This window comes from Bradysia coprophila, unplaced genomic scaffold (assembly GCF_014529535.1).
Source record: "Bradysia coprophila strain Holo2 unplaced genomic scaffold, BU_Bcop_v1 contig_110, whole genome shotgun sequence".
Lineage (NCBI taxonomy): Eukaryota > Metazoa > Arthropoda > Insecta > Diptera > Sciaridae > Bradysia > Bradysia coprophila.
In genome coordinates, this window is record NW_023503387.1 from 77321 (window position 1) to 100447 (window position 23127).

A 23127-nucleotide genomic window follows, 5' to 3' on the forward strand; every position below is an offset into this window, starting at 1 on the left:
TTCGCCCTTTAAAATCACTTACATTATCTTTCTTTGCCTTGTTAGCATATACAATTAAATTGCCGGAGGCAATATAGACAGCCCCGTGCGAAGTCAACTTTCATAAATTCCTATTTAAACAGCTATATACCGCTATATTTACCTATATTTTCCTATAAATAAACATTTAACAGATGAATTTGCTATTATATAGCTCTATATGCCTGTATATAGCTCAATATAGGTGAATATAGATATATATATAGATGTCCGTATATGGAATCCCTGAAACCCCACACACATAACAAATTATTTCCATGTTAACAGAAATTCTCTAAGTACCATTTTTCTCAAGATATATCACTTTTGTTAAAATCCAATATGGCCACCGGCAGCCATTTTGTTAGGAAATTTTACCGACGCTTTACATTGGTTAATACCTTTAAAACAAAAAAAAAATCATGAAATTCGGTCAAAATTTACTCGAGATATTGACAAAATACTCCACGTTCACTGTACGGCCGAGTAGCCAGATAAGAGATCACTCCAAGAGACCTAGCTCACGCTCCGGAGAACATAATTTCAAAAACTTTTTTTTCCCTGATTGGTACGGTCAATACCTATCTAATAAAGCTAAAACAGATGAAATATGTTCAAATGTGGCCGACCTACAAGCAAAAACTGCTTGCCGTCCAGCTGTTTCACACCAAGGGGTCTAACTCACGAGTCGGTCATCCGATTTCCATAAACTTTTTTTTTGTCGATCGGTATTGTAAAAACCTTTCATTTGACGTATCACTTACAAAAAATGTTGTTCAATTATCAAAAAAATAAGAATTTTTAGTGTCTGACTTACCTTCGCTGCATTTGAACTGTATGGTTCATCAAATAATGACCATATTTGCGGTTTCATATTTTGCCACCAAGATATTGAGCCCTTGTAGTAGTCTTCTTCAAAACCAAATTTTCTAGCTAATTCTTCGTCTGAAGGTTTTTCGGTATCCAAATCTAAACGATCCAATACCGCTAAGGTTTCCTGAGTATCACGATGCTGAAAGATTTCCGAAATTTTCATTCCATAAATAAGTTAAACTTTCAATAGAGAAAATAAAGGAGTAGACTTTTGTCCAAATATGCCTTAAAATGAACAATTTAAGCTACAAACCGACAAATTGCTTATATATGTCAGTGTCACATTCGATTTATTATACCTATCCAGTATCCATTTGACTCAGATAAACCATAACATGATTTTTAAATTTGAAAACTCGCTCAATCGTATGAACTACTTTCGGAAAATAACATTTTCTCAGCTGCATACAATGAACCAACCTAAACAAACCAATTTTCTATTCGGCATATACATAGCTAAGCGACCCATTAAAATCGATTTCAGATTACCTTTTATCCTTTCCTTTCCATAAATGTGAACATCATCGTACATAGATCGACACACAGTGCTTGTATAGAAAGCAGCAGCAGCATACAAGACTTAAAGAACTAAAGTCTTATTTTCCCATTTCTATGAGAGAAAAAAATGTGAAAATTATCGCATCGATAATGTTTCCTCATTTTGTGTGCTTGCTGTGCTTTGAGTCGATTTCTCGCCTTTTCACACAGCGACTTTTCCTTGCAATTTCTTCTTCTATAACACTTTGGATGGAGCATTATCAATTTTCGCCCGATAACAAGACGTAATTTGAATATGAGTTATGATGATGATATTTTAAGAAAATTTTACTTTTTAAGATGGTGCGTCGTCATTATAAATTATAGCCGCACAAACACAAGATAATAAATTTATTGACGAGCTTTCGACATAAAAAATAATATTTGGCATGTATAAGACCGCAAACAGCCTGTTTCGGATAAGCATATGTAATAGAATCAATAAAAATGAACGGGACAAGGGAAAGTATGTTTTTGAAATGAAAACTCCGTCTCACTCAGAATAACAGATGCCATTTTCACAATCTAAAAACATTTATATGAAGCTTTCATTTTTGACATTTCTTAATGAAATTGACAGCTTATTTGAGAGAAGAAACCGCTATCTGACATTGATCTATACAATATCTAAACATCATAGACTAATTCAATGATGAACAGCATGTAATATTCACATTGCTTATAAAGTGAACGCAACTTTGCATGACAAAAGTGGATTTCCAGTGAAATATTTTCGTGTGCGATCGTAATTTTATGCATTTTTTAATGAATTGTCATTTTGCTCTCACTTCAAACTACTCTTGCGATCTTCGTAAAAACATGTGCGCAATAGAAATGACCGTTAAAAGTGAACGTGGTCAGTCAATTTATACTGCAGAGATTGTAAGTACGGCGCTGTAAATTTCGTGTGGTGTAGAACGAGTGACGATCATTTTGTTTGATTTTTTCAAACTGTTTTGGGTTTCCCCAACGCACCAGTATTTGCACTTGACAATAACGTGAAAAGTATCTTAGTTGTTTGAACTTGTTTTTATAAGTGTAAGTCGAATCTATGATACACTGTTCGATTGCGATATCTGAAATCCCACCGAAAATTTTATGATCGGCTTTACAACAAACCCTACCTCATTCTTAGTAGTTTAGAATCGAATGGGTCTATAAATAGAGGATCTTAGAGGGTAAGCCTGACGAAAATGGTTGTTACTCGCTACATTATTTGAAGAAGAAAAAAAGGAGATAAAAGTTCGCTTACTGATGTGTATGTCATCCAGCAACAAGGCTCAACTTGATTCGAGTCCAAGCCCCAAAATTCCAGCTCTTCTTCGAATAGTGGACCACAGACCTAACAGTAAAATAAAACAAAAATTACTCGACGAAGAAATGATTTGAAAACTTTTCGGCTTCGAAATGTTCCGATCCCAATACAGTTTTATCACAAATCGATATTTGCTGTTTAGAAATAACGTGCTGAGTTATGGTATACTTACATCAGTTGGATAATGTAGTTTACCAGTTCTGCAGAGTGAAACGAGATTAATTTAATTTTGTTTCGTTTTTTTATATTAATAAAAACAAATTAAAGTTTTACTGATACGTACCGATAATAATTGAGAACTTGTGCGAAAACACCAGGATGTCTATCAAAAAAGTATTCATTTAAAACTGGGTCATAGTTCGCCAATGCTTCGGTCAATCTGGATAATCGGGTAGCTGGAATCTTCTTCAATGTCGCCTTGTATGTTTCATGTCGAATTCCCCCTAATAACAGAAATGAAACGAAAATGATTGAGTCACTTCTTCTCAACGAAGATAACAAATTTCTCAAAAAAATATGATTTTAACAATTTGAAGCCAGATGTGTACTCTATATGTACACGATTACTTACCCACATTCAGAACCACCCGATTTTCTGAATCCATGTTAATCAGATTCATGTCTGCAAAAATAAAAAAGAGAAATATTTATACCAACCTATTGAAAATAACCGACCTCAATCTCAACCGCATGTCAAATTTTGTTTTATTTATTGCCTATTTTGTAATCTAACAATTTATACCTATGCTTTTCTATGATATCCTTTTCTATGTACAACGTACGAATTTCATAACCACATGTAGGTATATTTCATTGAGTTGATATATTGATATATGAAAGCTATACCGCTGATGCTAAATTGGAGTTCTTTAGATAGCAAAGAGCCAACGCTCCCCTACCAATGTCTTCATTCATCTGAAACAAAAACAAAAAAAAAATGAAAAGAAAAAAATGTTTTGTTATTAATTTTATACAATGAATTAGGTAGTGTGTACATTGTAGACGTTATACCATCGTTCTCTGTACTAAGAAAGTTTTACCTTGAAGAATGACTGTTAGTGGAGATTTTTCTTTGTTGATTACTTTTAATGCAAAGCGAAAGGTATGTCGCCATTAATGAAACACTTCTACCCAAACAACAGCGGAGGGTATTTCAAATTACAGAAGGTTAATATTCTTTAAGTGTAAGTGTGTAACGGACAACGAAAATTTTCGTATGTGACTAGAACTAGAACAACCGAAACGAACAATTGTGTTTTACGCTATACTCACAATAGATTTCGACAACAACAATATCGCATACTTAGATGAATTTGAATTTTCGTAGATCTGTTTACATCAAGTTTATGTTGTGAAGCAGCACGCCCAACGTCAAATCATAGTATAGATCATTTTCATTATACGGTACACGTCAACGTAACCCCACTTAATTTTTCGTCAAGTAGTCGTTAACCTCAATTAATTGACGTTAACTGCGTTCAATTTACTGGTTTTTATATAAAAATCGTTAGTTCAATTCATTCGATATTTTTCGACATGTCTGACAGCTGGGATCGTGTCTGACGTTTACAAGGTCATGAAAATGATGTATAAAGTAACGCAAAATGAAACGTAACTTTTATGTAGATGTTTCCTCTTACTCACCTCATGAAACGCTAACTTATAAAACGTTTCGGTGTGCATTGAATGTGTAATTGTGTATGATCATCTCAGTCTTCTCGTTTGCACAGCAAATCAGTTTCGTATGCTAGATCGAAATATTTGTTGAAATTGCTTCAACTACACCTTCTGCTTTGCATTAAAGCTTATTGCACATGTCTGCTAACATACCATGAAATGTTTTCTACATATATACTAAATTGCAACTCGGGTTCCCCTCGGCTCATAAGTATTTGTTTGTATTGCATTCTTGCATACATGTAAATAACATTTATTTAATGAGTATGCTAGAGGACATGTTTAATAATCTACTATTAATATAAAAACGAGCCGTCAGAACAGTCGGAGCGTTTGCTGCGACTGAGCCCCGTACAAACCCGTACATCCATTTCGCACGTGACCCTAGTTCGTCCGTCGCCCTACTCTTACCGTATGTCTACTGCGGCCGTAAACGTCGGTAAAGTAAAATTCTTATGAAATGTGTACGTCTTAAAAATTGCGCATAGCGCAATTACGAAGCCCCGTAAGACGTTCCTTTCAAATGTAACATAAACTACACTTCTCACTGATCAGTGACTTTGTAATTATCATTTTCATCGATTTATATTGTTTTTACAAAAATCCAAAATGGTGGCCGACGGCCATTTTGTTAGGAGGTGGAATAGTACGGCTGCTTTACATTCGTTAGTATCTTTCAAACAAAAAAAAATCATGAAATTCGGTCAAATTTTACTCGAGATATTAACAAAAAAACCACCACCTTTACTGTACGGCCGAGTAGCCACATATAAGCTCACTCCAAGAGACCTAGCTCACGCTCCGGTAAACCGAATTTCATGGTACGGTCAATACCTATCTAATAAAGCAAAATCTATCTAAATCCGTTCAAATTTGGCCAGCCTACAAGCAAAAACGGCTTGCTGCCCTGTACCTAGTTCACACCAAGGGGTCTAACTCACGAGTCGGTCATCCAATTTCCGTAAACTTTTTTTTCGTCGATCGGTATTGAATACCTTTCATGTGACGTATCACTTACAAGTGTAGCCTTTAAATGGACAGAGATATCTTCGGAAAACGTTAAATCACTTATGGGGCCCCAGCTCGGGAGGGGTCGACCCAAAATCGCCCATCTTCGAACTTAGCCTCACTATTTTGACTATCTTTCAGATAGAAAATTTTGAAATCGGATTTGATTTACTCAAGATATCGACGTGACAGACGGACGGACAGACGGCCAATATTTTTATTGTGGATTCGTCATCTATGAACATAGGCAAACACTTTGCCCTCACCGTCTGCTTCGAATTCCATCAATTACACACGGCATCGTAATCCTATAAGCTCCTTCGTACTTCGCTCGTTTTTATTATTTTTCATGTTTTTTGCGGTCACCCACCTAAGTACTAACCGCTCCGATTGATGCTAAACCCGAGAAACTAACTGAAACCTATGCTACTGATGTGCTAACTTTACTTGTGCTATGACATGTTTTTATTTTGAAGCGTCGTTATTACAATATGGACTGTGTAGCTATATTATTCGATCACAATGAAGTTTTGAACAAAACTTATGAAATATTTTACATTTGCTAGCATCGAGGCTAGCATTTACTAATCAGCATTTTTAGTCATTTTATGGAACAATTTTGGTTGTCATAATTGTTTCGAAATAGTGAAAAACAACCAAATGGTACAGTCGAGGAAATTTAGATTTCGGGTTTTCCAAAGGTATTAATCTTATTTAACCCACTCTTTATCCCACAACAATGGAATCCACAAATTTAAATTTAGTTAACACAGCGGTCGCAATGACGGCGCTGCAGTCACGATTTCAAAATGTGATATAGGGTGGATAAACTAAATTTTGGTTTTGGTTACATTTTCCCTTGGTTTTTAATTACTACATCAGGCTTCTAAATTAAGAGTAAATTTATGCAATATAAACCGTTTGAGTTTGAAAAAAGATGTTTTGTATCAGTGAACGATATAGGAAAGCGTTCAGTACGTCTCAACATACAAAAGAACGTAAAATATAATTGTACATTTAGCCACCCTACGTCCGTCATCGCTTCTATTGTCTTCAAAAACATATTGTGTGCTTGTCATGATATGTATCAGACGTTTGTTTATTTATGTGTCTCATCTAAAATGCTGGCCAGCAAAATTTTGATCATTAAATTCAACGGCAAAATTGATCTAAATGTTAAAATAATGGTGAATAATTGTGAAGTTAATGTGGTTTTGTTTTCTCCTCATAAAGGAATTTGCATCAGTTCGATGTAAAGTGCGGAGCACCATTAGAAAAAAAACTTGTCGCTGAAGAATGATCAAAAAGTTGCTGGACGCAGTAGCTACAACTAATGCTTTGCAGGATATAGAATAAAAATTAGAGAAACACCAAGAGCCGTCCATTTGAAATCTTCACAATCATCATTTCAACTAAAGGCTTTTTTTAAACGAAACGCAGATTCGGAACATTCTTTTTCGCCAAATTAGAATTTCGCATAGGAAATAAATTCAACTCTTTGTATAAGTGAAGCTCATGATTAAGCTCAATCATGAAAACAGAATCTGGTCAGGAATAAGATAAGAATATGAATAAGACGAATTTCAAAGTTCCTGATTTATAATCCTGAGATGCCTGCTCATGCAGTTATGCTTGCTGTTACGATTTCCAAAGAATTTTAATATCACCTTTTAGACAAAATAACAATTTCCAAGTCTGTTTTCTATTTGATTTATTCACGACAGAGTAAAGTTAACCAGGCAGGAGCGCTGATTTGACAAGGGACCATTTGAAATCTTCATCATCATCATTTCAACTAAAGGTTTTTTTTTATCGAAACGGAAGTTCGCTCGCAGATGAAGAATCGCCAAAAATAAAAAATCGGCAAAATTTATCCTTTTACGAAATTTATCTAAAAGGCGTTATTTGTTCACTGATACAAAACATCTTTTTTCAAACTCAAACGGTTTATATTGCATAAATTTACTCTTAATTTAGAAGCCTGATGTAATAATTAAAAACCAAGGGAAAATGTAACCAAAACCAAAATTTAGTTTATCCACCCTATATCACATTTTGAAATCGTGACTGCAGCGCCGTCATTGTGACCGTTGTGTTAACTAAATTTAAATTTGTGGATTCCATTGTTGTGGGATAAAGAGTGGGTTAAATAAGATTAATACCTTTGGAAAACCCGAAAACTAAATTTCTTCGACTGTAACTTAATTGTTTTGAAAGAAAGAAAAACCAACAAAATTTGTTCAAGTCTTTTTTGGACAACCAATATTAAAAATTTAAAGAAAAACGACCGAAAATTTGACATCATTTTTCTGGGCCATTTTTCCAAATCGAAATCTTGAACACCGAGTGTTTTCAGTTTTTTGCAAAGGAAGCTAGCACATTTCTATTTTAAAAATTTGGGTTTAAGAAAATGTTGATACGTATGTAAGACTGAAAACTCTAGTTTCAAGAAAAAATCGTAGTTTCAGGCATTAGACTGATCCTTCCTCTATTGTCTCAAAGTGTTAAAAATTTGATCTGAGGTAACTGGTCATACAAAACTATTGCAATTGGCGGAGGTCTGCATTTTCAAACCCATATTCTACGGCGATCTACGCTATCAACATTTTTAGCCCCGTACGAAGTACAAAGGGGCTTATAGTATTACGATGCCGTGTGTAATTGATGGAATTCGAAGTAGACGGTAAGGGCAAAGTGTTTGCCTATGTTCATAGATGACGAATCCAAAATAAAAATTTTGTCTATCCGTCTGTCCTTCTGTCCGTCTGTCCGTCACGTCGATATCTTGAGTAAATCAAATCCGATTTCAAAAAATAGTCAAAATAGTGAGGCTAAGTTCGAAGATGGGCATATTTGGGTCGGCCCTTCGTGAGTTAGGGCCGTCTAAGTGCTTTAAGGTCTTTTGGGGATATTTACGGCAAAAAAAACGTTGGATATGTAAATGAAACGGCAAAAGATAGGTAATGTCGATACCGATCCAGGAAAAAAAAGTTTATTAAAATCGGGTGAATGGCCCGTGAGTTAGGGCCCTAGAAGTGAAAGCCTCTTCTCTTCTTCTTCTTTTTCAGCCTGTTTCTATCCACTGCTGGATGTAGGCCTCTCCAACTTCTTTCCATTTCGTACGATCCATTGCCATTTGCTGCCAGTTTGTACCTGCAATATTCTTAATTCCGTTTGTCCATCTCTCTGGTGGTCTACCTATAGCTCGTCTTTTATATGGTCGCCAGTTCATGATCTTTTTGGTCCAACGTTCGTCTGTCCTTCTTGCAATATGTCCCGCCCAGCTCCATTTCAGAGATGCTATTCTTTCCATGACATCAACGACCCTGGTTTGTTGTCGAATCCATTGATTCGTCATTCTGTCTCTGAGTGTTATTCCGAGCATACTCCGTTCCATGGCTCTTTGTGTCACTCTCAATTTATCTTCGGATGCTTTTGTTAAAGTTAACGTTTCCGCTCCATAAGTGAGCACTGGAAGGACACAAGTGTCGAAAACGTTGCGTTTCAGACTATTATTCATTTTGCTTTTGAAAATTAGTCTGAGTTTTCCGAACGCTGCCCATGCAAGACCAATCCTACGTCTTATTTGAAAGCCTACTCGGCCCTAAGTGTATTTTGCATATAATTCGAGTAAATTTCATCCTTTTTTCGTGATTTTTGTTTCATTTGAAAGGTAATCGAAGCCCGAATATAATGTGGCGAAGAACGTTTTAAATTTGGGTCCTTGGACTGAGGCCGCTCCTCGGCCCTAAGTGTATTTTGCATATAAATCGAGTAAATCTCATCCAATTTTGCTAGTTTTTGTCTTATATGAAAGTAATTGAATACCGAATAGAATGTGGTGAGAAAAATGTTTGAAATTTGGGTCCTTGGACTGAGGCCGCTTCTCGGCCCTAAGTGTATTTTGCATATAACTCGAGTAAATTTCATCCGTTTTTCGTAATTTTTGTTTCATTTGAAAAGTAATCGAACGAGGAATAGAATGTTGTTGAAAAAAAATTAAATTTGGGTCCTTGGACTAAGGCCGCTACTCGGCCTTCAGTGTATTTTGCATATAACTCGAGTAAATTTCATCCGTTTTTCCTAATTTTTGTTTCATTTAAAAGGTAATTGAACATCGAATAGAATGTTGTTGAAAAAAAATTTAAAATTTGGGTCCTTGGACTAGGGCCTCTCCACGGCCCTAAGTGTATTTTGCATATATCTCGAGTAAATTTCGTCCGATTTTCCTAAATTTTGTTTCATTTGAAAGGTAATCGAACACCAAATAGAATGTTGTTGGAAAAAAAAAAATTGGGTCCTTGGACTAAGCCCGCTACTCGGCCCTAAGTGTATTTTGCATATATCTCGAGTAAATTTCGTCCGATTTTCCTAATTTTTGTTTCATTTGGAAGGTAATCGAAGGCCGAATATAATGATGTTGAAAAAAATGAAATTTGGGTCGTTGGACTAAGGCCGTAACTAGGCCTTAGGCCTCTCAATAAATTAAAATTTTAGGTCAACTTGAAATTTGTGTTACATTTGAAAGGAACGTCGTACGGGGCTTCGTAATCATGTCCGGAGCGATAGCGGAGGACTTGACGCAGTCTAATTTCCAAAAAAAGAACGAAGAAATTTTTTTGAGACGCGGCAACTATATATAGGCGAGAATTTTCGATTCTTTCCTTTGGCCTGTATCACCACAAATCCTATTCTATCGTATTCGCGCTTCAAATACGAGCAAAACGAGCTATCACCCGACTATGTAACTTTAAAATTGCCGGAGATACATCGCTTTGAAGTTGGTCATTTTGATAGAAAATGCAACAAATTAACGTTTTCCAAACAATCAAAATCTTTCAACTTACTCTGTATGTTTATATCTATCTGTCTATCTATATGTCTATCTATCGACGGTCGATCTCGGAAACTAGTTAGCCAATCTCCATGAAATTTTGCAGGAACCTCAGGGTGGGCATAAAAATGAAAATGTGATACGCCATTACCCCAGGAAAAACCAGAATTTTGTTTTATTGGCCTCGAAGTGGTTTCTGAGTGTGGTTTTCGAGGGTCGGGAACGCGTTTTCGGCTGTAGCTTAGCTGTATTGATACCTACAGACGCGTGCGACCCATCAAATGAAAGGTATTCGTAACACGATTCGAACAAAAAAATAATTAAAAAAATCGGGGCAGATTCGTTTGAGCTAGAGTGATTAGAGTGACCAAATTTTGAGCTACTCGAGCGTAGGATGAAAGGACTAATATTTTTTTTGGTTATGAGAGATAGAGAGTTACTTTCTTCGGCAAAGTCTCAGAGTTTTACGAGTAGAAAAGAAGGGCATTTGTGAAAAATGTCGAAAGTTGGAAATGGGTGGGTCAATTGGGGTTTTAGAGATATTTCTTGAATGGTGGCAGATTTTCGTCAAATTTTCAAATTTCGTCAAATTTTCGAATTTCGTCAAATTTTCAAATTTCGTCATATTTTTGATTTTTGTCAAAATTCGTCAAATTTTCGATTTTAGTCAAATTTTCGAATTTCGTCAAATTTCGTAAAATTTTTGAATTTCGTCAAATTTCGTCAAATTTTCGAATTTCGTCAAATTTCGTCAAATTTTCGAATTTCGTCAAATTTTTGAATTTCGTCAAATTTCGTCAAATTTTCGAATTTCGTCAAATTTCGTCAAATTTTAAAATTTTGTCAAATTTTCGAATTTCGTCAAATTTTCGATTTTCGTCAAATTTCGTCAAATTTTCGAATTTCGTCAAATTTTTGAATTTCGTCAATTTTCGTCAAATTTTCAAATTTCGTCAAATTTTCGAATTTCGTCAAATTTTCGAATTTCGTCAAATTTTCGAATTTCGTCAAATTTTCGAATTTCGTCAAATTTCGTCAAATTTTCGAATTTCGTCAAATTTTCGAATTTCGTCAAATTTTCGATTTTCGTAAAATTTTCGATTTTCGCAAAATTTTTGAATTAAAACTGTAAACTGTTATAAAAAGCAGTGTTGACAACACTTCTAAAACGACTGATATCCCAACAAAAATCTCTTCGAGAAAAGTGTGACGCAGTCTTTGAAATACAATTTCTAAAATGAATGATATCGCTAGAGTTGACGCTTTCAGCTTCGTTACGCAAAAATTAAATTTTACACCCAATTTTAGTTCAAACAAGCTGGCTTAGTTTTTTGAACATTTGCCACTTTGCGACGCAGATTTTTTTGGTAAAATTTTAGTTGTTTCCAGTCAAATTTTTTTTTGGTAAAAATTATTTGGCAGATGATGAGAAAAACTAAGCCAGCTTGTTTGAACTAAAATTGGGTGTAAAATTTAATTTTTGCGTAACGAAGCTGAAAGCGTCAACTCTAGCGATATCATTCATTTTAGAAATTGTATTTCAAAGACTGCGTCACACTTTTCTCGAAGAGATTTTTGGTGGGATTGCGCAATTTGTAAGATGTAAACATTTCATAATAATTTGACTTCAACTAGGGTGACAGACGCAATAGGGTCACGTGCGCAATAGATGTACGGGTTCGTACGGGGCTCAGTCGCAGCAAACGCTCCGACTGTTCTGACGGCTCGTTTCTTTGCCAATAACGGATTTGTTCCATAGTTTTTCACGCTCTATCGTCTCCAGCAAATTTTATTCGTTCAAGCCCTTAAGAGAAAAGGATATTCTTGAAAATATTTGCAGCGTGACGCAATTTCGAACTATGAGATTAAGTTGTTGCGTGTGACCTCAAGTTTTCGTACGGTTGCTCTTTCTAGCACCGAAGCGGAGGACCAAAAAAAGGCTATTCGGTTAATTCTGGCCCTTTATGACTGACAGAGTGGAAAAGCAAATTTAAACCGAATGACAGGCAGATTATTATTATATATGTTAATGCTCCTAAGTAACCAAAGTGCAGATAGGCGTTGAGCATCAATTTAATATATTCTCATACAAACAGACGAACAGACCTTCCGCTTAATTTTATTTTTATGTTTCGATTATCGGCACCAACGTAAAAACAAATAGATAGAAAGGCACAATACGAAAGTGTGTAATATACTTTCAATGCCTATAAGGTCCGTAATAAATCTTTGCAATCCTTTTTATGTTTTAACCCTGAAAAAAGAACAGAATATTACATACATTTATCGGAGCTGGCACATTTACAGATAGAACCATACAGCACACAAAACCCATTCGATATCTTCCCCTTATGATGGAAATATTGCTCTACAGTCAATTGAGTGCTTAGAGCAAATGTGCATCGAGATGTACATTTTAAGAAATGGGCAATGATGTGTGTAAATACGAAGCGATGTAGTTTAATAACTGAACTTAAGGCAATTTTTATCCACCAGAATATTGCAATTGTCGGATGAAAATGTACATACATAATAAATACAATATGCCGTACCTTCAATATTTATTTATTTAGGTTTTCAAAGCAAATAAACGGATATGAAGCAACTGTACATAAAATTATGCAAAGCCTGAGGAAAAGGCAGATTTTATAATTCATATGTAGAAGCTTTTTCATGTACGAAATGCTCAGTCAACTTTCTATTTTTAGACCCGTACGAAGGGTGACGGGTATTATCGCCCAGGGAATTATCGCCCAGACAGATTTTTTCAAAAATTAATTGGTATTATCACCCGGGGAATTATCGCCCAGGAACTATCACCCAGCTCGATGGGAATTATCACCCGGGGAATTTTCGCCCAGGAATTATCACCCAGCTCGATGGGAATTATCACCCAGGGAATTATCACCCAGGAATTATCACCCAGACTAACTGGGAACTTTCACCCAGGGAATTATCGCCCAGGAATTATCACCCACCTATCTGGTAATTATTCCCCAGCTATTCAAAGCTGAGGAATTACAGCCCAGTAAATTTAGAATTATCACCCAGCTTTTTGAAATTGAGGAATTATCGCCCAGTAAATTTGGAATTATCACCCAGCTATTTAAAATTGAGGAATTATCGCCCAGAGAACTTGGAATTATCACCTAGCTAACTGAAATTGAGGAATTATCGCCCAGAAATTTGTGTTTAAAGTATTACTGAGTCAGCAGTAACTTTTCAATTATGTTAAAAGATTGATCACATTTTCGATATACACATCTTTTACTCCTATTACTCCTATTAATTTGCTCAGTGTGTAAACTTTATTGCGAATTTACGTTTGATCCAATCAATTGTGGACCGTCTTATGTTAATCTCATTGGACCTAATCGATCTTAAATGGATGCACTTTTAGTCAAACTAATTGTGCATCAACTTAGAGGTATCTACAAGTAGTCTAGCGAATTGTGCATCATCTCAAGTGGATGCACATTTAGTCTAGCTAATTGTGCATCAACTTAGAGGCATCTACAAGTAGTCTAGCGAATTGTGCATCATCTCAAGTGGATGCACATTTAGTCTAGCTAATTGTGCATCAACTGAGAGGCATCTACAAATAGTCTAGCAAATTGTGCATCATCTCAAGTGGATGCACATTTAGTCTAGCTAATTGTGCATCAACTTAGAGGCATCTACAAGTAGTCTAGCAAATTGTGCATCATCTCAAGTGGATGCATATTTAGTCTAGCAAATTGTGCATCATCTTAAATGGATGCACATTTAGTTTAACTAATTGTGCATCAACTTAGAAGCACCTACAATTAGTCTAGCAAATTGTGCATCATCTTAAATGGATGCACATTTAGTTTAACTAATTGTGCATCAACTTAGAAGCACCTACAATTAGTCCAGCAAATTGTGCATCATCTTAAATGGATGCACATTTAGTCTAACTAATTGTGCATCAACTGAGAGTCATCTACAAATAGTCTAGCAAATTGTGCATCATCTCAAGTGGATGCACATTTAGTCTAGCTAATTGTGCATCAACTTAGAGGCATCTACAAGTAGTCTAGCAAATTGTGCATCATCTCAAGTGGATGCACATTTAGTCTAGCTAATTGTGCATCAACTTAGAGGCATCTACAAGTAGTCTAGCAAATTGTGCATCATCTCAAGTGGATGTTCATTTAGTCTAGCTAATTGTGCATCATCTCAAGTGGATGCACATTTAGTCTAGCTAATTGTGCATCAACTTAGAGGCATCTACAAGTAGTCTAGCAAATTGCGCATCATCTTAAATGGATGCACATTTAGTCTAGCTAATTGTGCATCAACTTAGAGGCATCTACAAGTAGTCTAGCGAATTGTGCATCATCTTAAATGGATGCACATTTAGTCTAACTAATTGTGCATCAACTGAGAGGCATCTACAATTAGTCTGGCAAATTGTGCATCATCTTAAATGGATGCACATTTAGTCTAACTAATTGTGCATCAACTTAGAGGCATCTACAAGTAGTCTAGCAAATTGTGCATCATCTCAAGTGGATGCACATTTAGTCTAGCTAATTGTGCATCAACTTAGAGGCATCTACAAGTAGTCTAGCAAATTGCGCATCATCTTAAATGGATGCACATTTAGTCTAGCTAATTGTGCATCAACTTAGAGGCATCTACAAGTAGTCTAGCGAATTGTGCATCATCTTAAATGGATGCACATTTAGTCTAACTAATTGTGCATCAACTTAGAGGCATCTACAAGTAGTCTAGCAAATTGTGCATCATCTCAAGTGGATGCACATTTAGTCTAGCTAATTGTGCATCAACTTAGAGGCATCTACAAGTAGTCTAGCAAATTGTGCATCATCTCAAGTGGATGCACATTTAGTCTAGCTAATTGTGCATCATCTCAAGTGGATGCACATTTAGTCTAGCTAATTGTGCATCATCTCAAGTGGATGCACATTTAGTCTAGCTAATTGTGCATCAAGTTAGAGGCATCTACAAGTAGTCTAGCAAATTGTGCATCATCTCAAGTGGATGTTCATTTAGTCTAGCTAATTGTGCATCATCTCAAGTGGATGCACATTTAGTCTAGCTAATTGTGCATCAACTTAGAGGCATCTACAAGTAGTCTAGCAAATTGCGCATCATCTTAAATGGATGCACATTTAGTCTAGCTAATTGTGCATCAACTTAGAGGCATCTACAAGTAGTCTAGCGAATTGTGCATCATCTTAAATGGATGCACATTTAGTCTAACTAATTGTGCATCAACTGAGAGGCATCTACAATTAGTCTAGCAAATTGTGCATCATCTTAAATGGATGCACATTTAGTCTAACTAATTGTGCATCAACTTAGAGGCATCTACAAGTAGTCTAGCAAATTGTGCATCATCTCAAGTGGATGCACATTTAGTCTAGCTAATTGTGCATCAACTTAGAGGCATCTACAAGTAGTCTAGCAAATTGTGCATCATCTCAAGTGGATGTTCATTTAGTCTAGCTAATTGTGCATCATCTCAAGTGGATGCACATTTAGTCTAGCTAATTGTGCATCAACTTAGAGGCATCTACAAATAGTCTAGCAAATTGCGCATCATCTTAAATGGATGCACATTTAGTCTAGCTAATTGTGCATCAACTTAGAGGCATCTACAAGTAGTCTAGCAAATTGCGCATCATCTTAAATGGATGCACATTTAGTCTAGCTAATTGTGCATCAACTTAGAGGCATCTACAAGTAGTCTAGCGAATTGTGCATCATCTTAAATGGATGCACATTTAGTCTAACTAATTGTGCATCAACTTAGAGGCATCTACAAGTAGTCTAGCAAATTGTGCATCATCTCAAGTGGATGCACATTTAGTCTAGCTAATTGTGCATCAACTTAGAGGCATCTACAAGTAGTCTAGCAAATTGTGCATCATCTCAAGTGGATGCACATTTAGTCTAGCTAATTGTGCATCATCTCAAGTGGATGCACATTTAGTCTAGCTAATTGTGCATCATCTCAAGTGGATGCACATTTAGTCTAGCTAATTGTGCATCAACTTAGAGGCATCTACAAATAGTCTAGCAAATTGCGCATCATCTTAAATGGATGCACATTTAGTCTAGCTAATTGTGCATCAACTTAGAGGCATCTACAAGTAGTCTAGCGAATTGTGCATCATCTTAAATGGATGCACATTTAGTCTAACTAATTGTGCATCAACTGAGAGGCATCTACAATTAGTCTGGCAAATTGTGCATCATCTTAAATGGATGCACATTTAGTCTAACTAATTGTGCATCAACTTAGAGGCATCTACAAGTAGTCTAGCAAATTGTGCATCATCTCAAGTGGATGCACATTTAGTCTAGCTAATTGTGCATCAACTTAGAGGCATCTACAAGTAGTCTAGCAAATTGCGCATCATCTTAAATGGATGCACATTTAGTCTAGCTAATTGTGCATCAACTTAGAGGCATCTACAATTAGTCTAGCAAATTGTGCATCATCTTAAATGGATGCACATTTAGTCTAGCTAATTGTGCATCAACTTAGAGGCATCTACAAATAGTCTAGCAAATTGTGCATCACCTCAAGTGGATGCACATTTAGTCTAGCTATATGTGCATCAACTTAGAGGCATCTACAAGTAGTCTAGTAAATTGTGCATCATCTTAAATGGTTGCACATTTAGTCTAACTAAATGTGCATCCACTTGAGATGATGTACAATTTGCTAGACTAATTGTGGATGCCTCTAAGTTGATGCACAATTAGTTAGACCAAATGTGCATCCATTTAAGATGATGCACAATTTGCTAGACTATTTGTAGATGCCTCTAAGTTGATGCACAATTAGCTAGACTAAATGTGCATCCATTTAAGATGATGCACAATTTGCTAGACTAATTGTAGATGCCTCTCAGTTGATGCACAATTAGCTAGACTAAATGTGCATCCACTTGAGATGATGCACAATTTGCTAGACTATTTGTAGATGCCTCTAAGTTGATGCACAATTAGCTAGACTAAATGGGCATCCACTTGAGATGATGTACAATTTGCTAGACTAATTGTAGATGCCTCTAAGTTGATGCACAATTAGCTAGACTAAATGTTCATCCACTTGAGATGATGCACAATTCGCTAGACTACTTGTAGATGCCTCTCAGTTGATGCACAATTAGTTAGACTAAATGTGCATCCATTTAAGATGATGCACAATTTGCTAGACTACTTGTAGATGCCTCTAAGTTGATGCACAATTAGCTAGACTAAATGTGCATCCACTTGAGATGATGCACAATTTGCTAGACTATTTGTAGATGCCTCTAAGTTGATGCACAATTAGCTAGACTAAATGTGCATCCACTTGAGATGATGTACAATTTGCTAGACTAATTGTAGATGCCTCTAAGTTGATGCACAATTAGCTAGACTAAATGTGCATCCACTTGAGATGATGCACAATTCGCTAGACTACTTGTAGATGCCTCTAAGTTGATGCACAATTAGCTAGACTAAATGTGCATCCACTTGAGATGATGCACAATTCGCTAGACTACTTGTAGATGCCTATCAGTTGATGCACAATTAGTTAGACTAAATGTGCATCCATTTAAGATGATGCACAATTTGCTAGACTACTTGTAGATGCCTCTAAGTTGATGCACAATTAGCTAGACTAAACGTGCATCCACTTGAGATGATGCACAATTTGCTAGACTATTTGTAGATGCCTCTAAGTTGATGCACAATTAGCTAGACTAAATGTGCATCCACTTGAGATGATGCACAATTCGCTAGACTACTTGTAGATGCCTCTAAGTTGATGCACAATTAGCTAGACTAAATGTGCATCCACTTGAGATGATGTACAATTTGCTAGACTAATTGTAGATGCCTCTAAGTTGATGCACAATTAGCTAGACTAAATGTGCATCCACTTGAGATGATGCACAATTCGCTAGACTACTTGTAGATGCCTCTCAGTTGATGCACAATTAGTTAGACTAAATGTGCATCCATTTAAGATGATGCACAATTTGCTAGACTATTTGTAGATGCCTCTAAGTTGATGCACAATTAGCTAGACTAAATGTGCATCCACTTGAGATGATGCACAATTTGCTAGACTATTTGTAGATGCCTCTAAGTTGATGCACAATTAGCTAGACTAAATGTGCATCCACTTGAGATGATGTACAATTTGCTAGACTAATTGTAGATGCCTCTAAGTTGATGCACAATTAGCTAGACTAAATGTGCATCCACTTAAGATGATGCACAATTCGCTAGACTACTTGTAGATGCCTCTAAGTTGATGCACAATTAGTTTGACTAAAAGTGCATCCATTTAAGATCGATTAGGTCCAATGAGATTAACATAAGACGGTCCACAATTGATTGGATCAAACGTAAATTCGCAATAAAGTTTACACACTGAGCAAATTAATAGGAGTAATAGGAGTAAAAGATGTGTATATCGAAAATGTGATCAATCTTTTAACATAATTGAAAAGTTACTGCTGACTCAGTAATACTTTAAACACAAATTTCTGGGCGATAATTCCTCAATTTCAGTTAGCTGGGTGATAATTCCAAGTTCTCTGGGCGATAATTCCTCAATTTTAAATAGCTGGGTGATAATTCCAAATTTACTGGGCGATAATTCCTCAATTTCAAAAAGCTGGGTGATAATTCTAAATTTACTGGGCTGTAATTCCTCAGCTTTGAATAGCTGGGGAATAATTACCAGATAGCTGGGTGATAATTCCTGGGCGATAATTCCCTGGGTGAAAGTTCCCAGTTAGTCTGGGTGATAATTCCTGGGTGATAATTCCCTGGGTGATAATTCCCATCGAGCTGGGTGATAATTCCTGGGCGAAAATTCCCCGGGTGATAATTCCCATCGAGCTGGGTGATAATTCCTGGGTGATAATTCCCCGGGTGATAATACCAATTAATTTTTGAAAAAATCTGTCTGGGCGATAATTCCCTGGGCGATAATTCTGGTCGCCGTACGAAGTACGCAGATCTGACAGGTTTACACGTTATATCCACAATTCTCAACCGATTTCCATGATTCCTTTTCCTTCGGTAAATGTCCTATGGAAGGCTAATTTCGACGATGGGCAAATCGGTAAAGTAGCGGTGAAAGAGTCTATGCATAAATTTTAGAGTCGTTTTCGACTTTATCTAAGCAATAACAATTATATATATATATATTGGCACTTAAAGTGCAAGCTGGCAACACCATTTAGCAAAGATCATAATATGTCAAAAATATATGGAAAATTGAAAGAAATGACAACTCGTGATCTTTGTTCATACTCATTTAGAAAATTGACGTCCTCTACAGTGCCAATAAATAATGAAATGTAATTCGGAGTAGTAAAAAGAGTTCGCATTGAAAGTCTAACCTCATATGTAACTTTCAACATTGCTTTAAGTTTAATTCACAGTTGTCCGTTTAGCTTTTCCTTTGCGAGACGTTTCTATTGGTATTTTGCGTTGTTTTAATTCTAATTTTCAAATGAATAGCTTGAAAACAGAGAGAAAACGGCTGGAAAACAGATGACTATGAATTCAATTTTAAGCAATTTTACAATTCACGCCGCGCCGTAGATCCGCTGAAAATTAAAAATTAAAAGTGTCAAAGCCAAACCATAAGTAACACTGTAAAAGGACAAGGAGCAATATTCTCTTATCAGAGTGCGTTGAATTTTTTTTTTCAGTCACTGTTTCATCTGAAATTCAAATTCTGAAGCGCACTTATGGCGTGATTATAAAGGGATTTAGATTTTAAAGGGATCCAAGATACACAACATTCGTGGAAAACTACTATTATGTTCGAACTTCGTATGGGTCTCTTTTCATATTTTAATGTTTAGCATTAGGTACACTGGTACAGGTAAACCAACAGTTTATTCGTGTGATTTGAGAGACTACACCGCCGAACAAAGTATTTCAAATTTATTCTTCATGTTCATGTACATTCGTCGGTTTAACTGCTAACACTGGTGTTGCTGGTTTATTAGTATTTGTTGCACTAAGTGAAGAATCACGTAACCGCGACGCTTTTTTTTCTCGTAACTTTAACTTTGGTACACATAAATGCTCTTATTAAGTCTTCAAAATATTTTTAACTATCTTCTTCGTGTAACACGGTTTCTGCGTGTGATCCCATAATTCATTTAAGATTTTATTTTTGGACTTAAAAAAAGCCCATTCCAGCAAAGAATGAATGGAAGAAAATTGAATATAACAGTAGGATAGAGGCTTGTTAGAAAAAAAAAACTGTAAACTAACTTTGACAACACGAACGACAACGATTTTATCCATAGAAACATAATCTGCAAGATTGTTCATATAAATATTAATGAGATTTTGCAAAACAGTACAAATATTGTTAAAAGTAAATTGGCGAACAGATCACTTTGACAAATTTTAATAAAAAGAACAGAACAATGAAATGTGGAGAATTCAATTCAGTTTAATTATTACTAAGATTAACATCAAAATTGATTGATCAACTCAAGTAATGAACTTGATTCGAAGCGAATTTATGTGAATTTGAAAATAATGTGAAAATAGCATCGATATAATATAGATAATGAGACACGAAGAACGAAATTTCGGAAATATATACACATAAAAGTGAAAAAAAACAAAACGAAGAGAAAAAGAAAATTGAGAAATGCAGAGTATCAATTATTTTCAAATATTTGTATGACATTATTTCGCGCGCTTTCTCAAAACGTAAGTTACGTTGCACATACATCCATGTGATCTTTCCGCATAAAGTTACTTTAGAGCTCGTTCAGAAACGATTTTTTCTTCACTCAGTGAAGATTTGACGATTCGTTTAATGTTACACCGAGGGGTAACCGACTGGCCAAAATGGTGGCAAATCAATTTCTAATTCCTTTCAATTCCGTTTAATTACCTCAATTACCGGACCAACTCGTCTAATTGCCGGATTCGCTCTATTTCCGTTCAATTCCGTTCAATTCCGTTCAATTCCGTTCAATTCCTTTCAATTTCCTTTCAATACCCTTTCAATTTCTAAAGGTACTTCCTGTCAATTCCTTTTAATTGCTCTTAATTCCTTTTATTTCTTTAATTAACGGATTAACACCACTACTTGCCGGATTCGCCCTTCAATTCCTATAATTCCAATCAATTCCTTCAATTCCACGAATTTTCGAAATAATTGCTCGATATTTTCAAATAGATATAAATTTAAAGTCAAAGTTAAACCCTTAAGCATTTTGGAAAAAGAATCGTCAGACTATATCAAGATAAAATTTGGAACAACTATGTTGTCCTACATTTGTGACTCATTTTGTTAGAATCTTTAATTTTTACTCATACCTTTAGAAGAGATTTTTCAATTGCAATTTAGATTAAACCGTCCAATTGACTGCATTTTTGTTTAAAATGATTTCACATCATTGTTTATTTTAGATAAATAGTATTTTTCGTACCAAGGCAGGAAATGACGAAAAACTTTTGTGCATCCGACAACTAAAATACGACATATTTTGCCATGATTTTTCATTAAGAAATGTCAGTTTTTCCCGAAATATATATCGTGCAGGAATAGTTATTTACGTATATGTTGTGGACGGTATATTTTAGGCAATTTTGTGGATTGTAGCGCGAACGAAGTGAGGGCGACAAGCGAAAGTGCCTAAAATAAACCGTCCACAACAGATGCGTATACAACTTTTCATTCTGAGGGCCTAAGTTACGAGAAAATGTCCGTAATTTATGCCCAAAGCATGAAAAAAACTTCATTTCTTTACGATTTATGGTGCGGGAAAGAAATTACATGACTATACGATTGATTAACATGGTGAATGTGAAGTGTGTATGTTTTCAAGTAAATTGCTGTGTTTTGTCTATTTCAGTTGTCCGATGCACAAAACGTTGTTCGTACCTCGACAGGTAATGGATTTGTTCAGCACACGTCAGCAAAAGCCAAAGCACTCAATTTTTTGTTTCGTTCAAGTGATCGACATCGTAAGATTTTAGGGTTTTGAAAAGTTGATGGAATAGATGATATTGTCGGTGATGCATTTTTTGGTAAATTTGGTTTGAAACTGGAGCATTTCGCATCGGCAATGCCCCAGCCTAACATTCCCCCGACGAACATTCACTTGTTTGTTGCGGCTCAAACTCTTCCGTATCTGACTCACAAAAATCCTCTGAAGAAGAATCCTTCAGTGTGCATATTTTGAACATAAAAGGACGTTGGACCTGTTCTAAAATGGAACTGATCAACACTGTACACTGTAAATTATTGCGCGGGAGCTTTTAAAATTAAAACGAAAAGGAAATAATGTGGTTTTGCATTCGCTGGTCCTTCTTTCCCATAATCACACTTATCAGCATTTACTCTCATTTACTTTCAATTCCTTACAATTCCACACATTTCCAGTCAATTCCTATCAATTCCGATCAATTCCGATCAATTCCGATCAATTCCGATCAATTCCGGTCAATTCCATCAATTCCAATTATTTACCGGATACTCCGGCAATTCCTTTGAGGGTGTGTAGTCAATTACCCGAGTCGGTTACCCCTCGTGTTACACTAACAGTTGTCTGACGTTTGCCGTTCAGATACGTTAGTGAAAGTTACGAGTTAATTTTCTGTTTATGTTTACATTCCCACAGAGGGATTCTTTTGAATTTCGACTGACCGAAATCGGCGCTATTTTTTCTGGGACTTCTTTATATATGCCTAGTTAGGCCTTGGTGCCTAGGCCCCAAAACAAGTCGAAAAAGTCGAAAAATGGGGTTTCGTAGTCCGGATTTCATTTCCGTAAGGTGGCGAGGATACGAGCGTGTATGGGTTCGTTGGAAAGCTGAGG

The 23127-nt window shown here is 35.9% G+C and overlaps 1 protein-coding gene across 1 annotated transcript in view; it reads right to left on the reverse strand.

Moving 5' to 3' along the window:
* Positions 1–392: 392 nt before the first annotated feature.
* The window catches only part of LOC119073030 (potassium voltage-gated channel protein Shaw), a 43284-nt gene continuing 20549 nt past the window's right edge, over positions 393–23127 (reverse strand). Inside the window, exons 2-8 of the mRNA XM_037178347.1 lie at positions 3486–3658; positions 3315–3365; positions 3027–3186; positions 2916–2943; positions 2681–2770; positions 836–1030; positions 393–419 (exon numbers count right to left, since the gene is read on the reverse strand). Coding sequence (XP_037034242.1) covers positions 393–419; positions 836–1030; positions 2681–2770; positions 2916–2943; positions 3027–3186; positions 3315–3363 — 549 coding nt within the window. The 5' untranslated portion in view covers positions 3364–3365; positions 3486–3658. The remainder of the gene's footprint in view (positions 420–835; positions 1031–2680; positions 2771–2915; positions 2944–3026; positions 3187–3314; positions 3366–3485; positions 3659–23127) is intronic.